General features: G+C 55.0%; 1 protein-coding gene across 1 annotated transcript; it reads left to right on the forward strand.

Annotated features, from left to right (window-relative positions):
- The first annotated feature begins 252 nt into the window (after positions 1–252).
- On the forward strand, positions 253–6,314 carry LBX2 (ladybird homeobox 2). Its single transcript, XM_061552986.1, has 2 exons — positions 253–1,422; positions 3,764–6,314. Exons 1-2 carry the CDS (start codon positions 900–902, stop codon positions 4,237–4,239), a joined length of 999 nt encoding a protein of 332 aa, XP_061408970.1. The 5' UTR covers positions 253–899; the 3' UTR covers positions 4,240–6,314.
- The last annotated feature ends 446 nt before the right edge of the window (positions 6,315–6,760 follow it).

Raw genomic sequence — 6,760 nt, forward strand, 5'->3', positions numbered from 1 at the left:
CGGAGCAGGAGAAGAAGGAGGAGGCAAGATCGTGCAGCTCACGGAACGCGACGCGGGTTGCCGACCCTGCTGCCACACTTCGACTGCCAGACGCAGCTTTTATTTTTTTTTTGCTGTTGACCGGACGCTCTGTGGCCGGCCGGGGAGTTTCTTAACGCCGTTGCTTGCCTCCGGGGAGTACGGGGGGAGCGGCAGGGAGGAGGAGGAGGTAGTAGAGGTGGTGGTGGTGGGGGGACGGCTGTGGTGGGGAGAGAGAGAGAGAGCGCGAAAGTGCCTCGGCTCCTTTTTACGCAGCTGAGTGTTTTTTGACGGCGCTCGGCTTGACTCGAAGGCGGCGTCGCGAGTGGCGGAAGACGCGGCGAGACCTCATCCCGAGCCGCCGTCTCGTGCCGCCGCCGCCGCCGCCGCTGCTGCTGCTGCTGCTGTCGCCGCCACAGCGAGCACGGCCGTAGAGAAGCCGCGACGGAGGAGCGTCACGCGCCAAGCAAATGAGAGATTCGCGTCTGGATAAAAATAATGAAATAAGGCGGCGATCGTAAATAAAGACGAATCACAATAACAAGAAGAAGGAGAAGTAACCTCGCCGAGGCACGAAGGTCACTGCCGCACGTCGCGCTTCTGACATCGTTCCGCTTGCGTCGTGCGGAATTCGAAGTTTTTTTTTCGTCGCGTCGCCACCAAGCGCGGCGGTAGATTTCGCGTCCATTATTTGATCTACTTCTATTCTGGCCGGGGCCCCGGGTGGAGGAGGTGGGGGGGGTCATTCGTTTTTGTTTTGCTTTGGAGAGACTCTCGCTGCGCGGCGCCCGCAGAACCGCGGCGACGATCACCGCGGTCACAGCCACCGCCACGAACACCACCTCGACTACAGCCACGACCGCTACCATCACGGACCATCGATGACGACCGCCTTCCAGAAGCCGAAACCCAACCAGGGTCTCCCGCGCGCCATGGAGGAACGGGAGCGGGGCCGCTCACCGCTCGACCACCTCCCGCCGCCGGCCAACTCCAACAAGCCCCTGACTCCCTTCAGCATCGAGGACATCCTCAGCAAGCCATCTGTGCGGCGTCGCGGATTCGCCGTGTGCGCTGCCAGAGCTTCCGCTGCGGCGGCGGCGGCAGCGGCGGCGGCGCTGGGAGCCGAGAAGGGAGCGGGGCCTATGGTTGGGCACGGCGGTGGTGGTGGAGGAGGCGGTGGTGGTGGTGGAGGAGGCGGTGGTGGTGGAGGAGGAGGAGGCGGTGGTGGTGGAGGCGGCGGAGGACACCACGCCGGTGGTCACGGAGCGACCCTAGTCCGACCGTGCACGGTGCAGGCCACGCAGTCGTCCCCGCTGTGCGCGCTGGAGGAGTTGGCGAGCAAAACGTTTAAGGGTCTCGAAGTGAGCGTCTTGCAGGCTGCTGAAGGTGCGCTGGGCTTGCCACGTGTGTATTTCATTACAAACCCCGCTCCCATCAATCTATTTGCTCATCGCTCTCGTTGATTGCTGGTGGTGATGGTCGTATTTGTTGTTGTTTTGTCGCTGCTGTCCGTTGGCATGGTTTGGTTTTTCCATGAGTCGCAGCTCGGCTCCGTGCTTTGTGCCCTTGCAAGTGGTCGGAGTGTTGCCTGCGTTTGTTTGACGCACGTGGCCCCGTTGCGCCGCTCAAGGTGGCGGATTTAGCGAAACTTTGATAGCGAGGGGTGAGTAAGCAGACTTAATGTTCAGAGTGGCGGTGGCGTAGTGGTTAGCGCACCGCGCTATGAAACCGGCCGCAATAGTTCGGTTTCCCGGACGTATTAGCTCACAATCAGTGGCGAGTCAGATCTGAACTGGTCCTTGGCCCGTAACCACCACCCACCCCCCCCCCCCCTATTCATCCACGCGCATTGCAAGAGTGTTGAAGTATGGTCAAACAATCCCCATCACCCCTATTGTAATTTAGCGCCACTAAATAGCGTGACGATCGCTCACTTCAATGGTTGTTGAGCAATATCCTAGACAACTGTTATACGAGAGTCAATCTACTAATTGGTATAAGCCGGTGATGTTTAAATGTTCCGAAAGGCCCATAATCCGTTGGACTAAATGTATGAATATTCTCGTTTTGTGATGTTATATAACGTGATGTTGTTATTGTAATTGTTGTGGGTAGCCTAGCTGTGGGTGCCATGTGAACAACGAGGTTAACGCACGTGCGTGTGTGTGTATGTGTGTGTGTTATGTAACTTCATTGGTGCTCGCTAACAGCACTTGCCCCAACAGTCTGTTGAGGCTATACGGGGGGTATTTGTATTTGTCTGTGTGTGATATGTAACTTCATAGGTGCTCGCTAACAGCACTTGTCCCAACAGTCTGTTTAAGGCTGTACGGTGGGGTCTTTGTATTTGTCTGTGTGTGGTATGTAACTTCATTGGTGCTCGCTAACAGCACTTGTCCCAACAGTCTGTTGAGGCTATACGGGGGGGGGGGGGTCTTTGTATTTGTATACGTGTGGTATGTAACTTCATAGGTGCTCGCTAACAGCACTTGCCCCGACAGTATGTTAAGGCTACACGGTGGATCTTTGTCTTTTGTATGTAACTTCGATTCGTATTGAAGACACAGCTATCCGACTGCGTTGTGTTTAAAAGACACAATGTCACGGGCATGTACTGTACACAGACGAGCGTTCTCTCGTTCTCTCCCCGCTGTGATTGAAGGGCGGGTTTTGTATTCATTGTATAGGACGGAGCGGTGGCGCAGTGGTTAGCGCTAATGTGCTTGTGAACCTGGCTGTCGAACCTGAGTTCGATTCCCCCCCCACGGAGAAACATCAGTGGCGTCTCCCGCCCAGAACTCTACTCCGTCTCAACAACCCGCAAATTGACGATCGTGGGGAAGTATGGTCAAACAACCCACGTGAGTAACGCGGCAGTGGGAGGCCTTCATCCAGCAGTGGATTGACAAAGAACTGCGAATTTAAAGGGAGCTTCCATTCACGTTCCCCAACGTATGCGTTGTGATGGGTTGAAGAGAGTATTGGATTTAGCTACCCCCACATGAATGTATATGTTACCGTGTGCAATATGTGTATCATATACTAATGTGGATATTTGTTTGGTATCTACCTTTTATCTGCCTATGTATACAGTTATATAACTCTTTCATTGTTTGTCCGTGACTATGTCAGAATATGCGTGTGTATGCATCCCATTGTAGATGTGTATAATTACGTAAACTGTACACGTATGTATACGTTTATGTAAGCATGGATTTGCATGTAACACATAGGTGTATATATCATGTTGCGCGCGTGATTGTATATTGTTGTACAACGTTGCGATAGTATATATTCGTGTACGTGTACATGCCAACGGTTGTGAATGCCCGTGTATGGATGATGCCGTATGTATCAAGCGTGCACGCACACACGACCGCATTCGAACGCAGCACGACACATCTTGCATTCCTTCACGCACCACCTCTTTCTCAATTCTTCTCGGATGCGTCTTCACGTATCAATCAACAAAGCACCCGCTCACTGTTTGTGCGTCCGTGCGTGTGCGTGTGTACGCGTGTGTGTGTGCGTGCGTGTGTGTGCGTGCGTGTGCGTGCGTGTGTGTATGTGCGTGTGTGTGTGTGCATGCGTGCTTGCGTGTGTGTGCGTGTGTGCGTGTGTGTGCGTGTGTGCGTGTGCGTGCGTGTGTGTGTATGTGCGTGTGTGTGTGTGTGCGTGCGTGCTTGCGTGTGTGTCCGTGCGTGTGCGCTCCCTTACGCGCACGCACCGCGGACCCCCTCCACAGGTCGAGATGGACTCGCTATTTTCGGGCCTCGAACTGCGCCCAAGAAGCGCCGCAAGTCGCGCACGGCCTTCACGAACGCGCAGATCTACGAACTCGAGAAGCGCTTCCTCTACCAGAAGTACCTCTCGCCGGCCGATCGCGACCAGATCGCCCAGCAGCTGGGCCTCACCAACGCGCAGGTGATCACCTGGTTCCAGAACAGGCGCGCCAAGCTCAAGCGGGATCTGGAGGAGATGAAGGCCGACGTGGAGTCGACCAAGAAGATCGACCCGATCGCCCTGGTGGGGGAGGGCGCCCTGCCGACGTCCCTCGTCGAGGCGATGTCGCCCGGCGTGCGTGCCCTCGACAGGAACGACTCACGCGGGGAGACGTGCACCTCGCCCTCCCCGCGCTCCGAGCATAGCCGGGACGACTTCAGCGGCGACGACGACGACGATGACGACGACGACGACATCGAGATCGACGTGGACGATTAGCGCTCCACCTCTTGTCCGTCCACCCTTGTCGCCCGCCAAGCCCTGCACATCCACTACCGTGCCCGTGCCCTGACGACCGCATGCACGCGGCCCAGTCGCGCTGCGCGGACAGTCGGACAGACGACCCACGAAGACAACAAAGACAAAGATACTCGCAGAGCCTGAACGGGCTGTTGGTTGGGGCGAGTGCTGTTAGCGAGCACCTCTGAGCGACACACACACAGACACACACACAGACACACTCATCGCGCACGCATACAGGCGGACGCGGAGAAAAAAAGAGAGACGTTCAGTATATTTTTTATTTTATTTGTATTACTATAAATATATGCTATATAAATAAAACCACACAAACTATTATTATTTCTTTGCTACTGGTAGCCCCCCCCCGCGCCAACCTCCCTCCAGCCCTTTTTGCTACGATGAAGCCGAGGAGTGTGTGGTGTGGTGGGGTGGGGGTGTTAGAACGACGTCTGAGTCGGGAACGCTGCACGAAGACTCGGGCCAGCGTCGAAGTACAAACAGAGAAAAAGCGCACGAGCGATGTCAGCGCACCCGGGTGGCGACAAAACGCAGGGATGAAGGGGCAGGAGGGAGGTGATTGAGATGCGCCCCCCCCTACACAAGGCCCACCCGTGATGTGATTGCTGAGAGCAGCAGCAGGAGGAGGAGGAATTCGCGGTTGATCTGGTGGCACGGAGTGGCTGAGCAAGGGGACAGCATGTCGCCGTGCTGGGATAGTTTCGGTCACCACCACCACCCACCACCCACCACTCCTACCAGCAGCAGCTCACAATGAATGGGGGGAGAGGCGGTGAATTCTCTTTGGATGTTCCTTCACGTGGCATCGGCAAAGGGGAGATGAGACGCGTCTACCGTGTGTGTGTGTGTGGGAGAATGTGTGTGTGTGTGTGAAGGAGTGTGAGTGAGAGTGTGTGAGAGAAGGAGTGTGAGACAGAGAGTGTGTGTGTGTGAGAAAGGGAGTGTGTGAGGGAGAATGTGTGTGTGAGTAAGGGAGTGTATGTGTGAGAGGGAGAGTGTGAGAGGGAGGATATGCGTGTGTGTATGTGAAAGGGAGCGAGTTTGTAAGTGTGAGAGAAAGGGAGTATGTGTGAGAGGGAGTGTGTGTGAGCGAGAGAGTGTGTGAGAGTGTGTGTGAGAAAGGGAGTGTGGGAGAGAATGTGTCAGACAGTGAGATAGGGAGTGTGAGAGAGTGTGTGTGTTAGTGTGTGATAGAGTCTGTGTGTGAGAGAGGGAGTGTGTGTGAGAGTGAGTGTGTGAGAGAGGGAGCGTGAACCTGGCCTGGCACAAGCGCCGTGGTGACGTCACCGCCACTGAGTGGCGACTGTTGTGTGAGTGAGAGGGAGTATGTGTGTGTGAAACAGGGACAGAGTATGTGTGAGGGTAGGGGTATGTGTGTGTGTGAGACAGTGTGTTTGTGTGTGAATGGGGAGCGGTAGTGTAACGGTTAGCGCGCTGCGCTATGAACCCGGCGACATGGGTTCGATTCCCGCTCACGGCCAACACCAGTGACGATTATCTGAACCGGTACTGGGCCTCCCCTAGGTTGACTCAGACTCAAATGAGTACCCGGTGCGATGTGTAAACATCGCCACTGGGGAGACAAAGGCGGTCGGGCGTGGTGCTGGCCACCCATCCCCTCGTGTACCGTTGCGGCCTTCATAGGTGCTCGCTAACAGCACTTGCCCCAACAGTCTGTTAAGGCTATACGGGGGATCTTTGTGTGTGAGAGGGAGTATGTGTGTGTGACAGAGGGATCGAGTATGTGTGTGTGTGAGTGGAGGGGTGTGTGTGTGTGTGTCTAAGAGAGGGAATGATGTTTTTGTGAGTGTGCGTGAGATAGGCAGTATGTCTGTGTGAGTGGGGCAGTGTGCGTGTAAGAGAGAATGTGTGTGTCTGTGTGGTTGTGTTAGGACTAGAGCACGTGTGTGATCTTGTGTGTGTGTGGCCTTTTGTTTTTCTGTGAAAGTGAAAGAGAGGGTGTACGTTTTGTGTGCGTTCGCGTGCGTATGCGTGCGTGTGTCCAATAGCATTTGCGCATTCGTCTGCGTGCGTGTGTGTCAGCGTGAGAGAGATTGCGTGTTGCCTCTTCGTATACTGCACGCGCACACTACCCCTTCTCAAGACATTCAGAAACGCAACGAGGGCGAAACCCATCGGTTGCCTTGCGCGCAATCCAATTCCTACAACGCTGCAATGGCTTTACATGCGTCACCGCTACGTGTACATATCTATTTGCCTTTTGCGCCGCGTGTTGCCTCGCGGCAGTTTGACCCGGAGAATACACTTCGATGTATACTACACCAGGGTATGAGAAGCTCGTGAAAAATAAGACAAGGGACGGTGCAAATTGTTGTCAGTGGAACACGACAAACCGCGTTGCAATAGCTGGCGTCGAGTTGTGTACGCGCATTACACGTGGTTTGGTGGTGGCAGTGGGTTGACTCGTGATTTCACACGGAGTTAGCCTCGGACGAGTGTGATCATAGAGTGTGTTTGC

Source organism: Lethenteron reissneri, chromosome 17, assembly GCF_015708825.2.
Source record: "Lethenteron reissneri isolate LAM-NWPU_2019-01 chromosome 17, ASM1570882v1, whole genome shotgun sequence".
Lineage (NCBI taxonomy): Eukaryota > Metazoa > Chordata > Hyperoartia > Petromyzontiformes > Petromyzontidae > Lethenteron > Lethenteron reissneri.

Bases quoted from the DNA above. Each gene is read 5' to 3' on its own strand.
- LBX2 (XM_061552986.1), top strand. From the start codon at position 900: ATGACGACCGCCTTCCAGAAGCCGAAACCCAACCAGGGTCTCCCGCGC. The intron at 1,423-3,763 runs GTGTGTATTTCA...CCCCCTCCACAG, and splicing joins AGGTGCGCTGGGCTTGCCAC to GTCGAGATGGACTCGCTATT.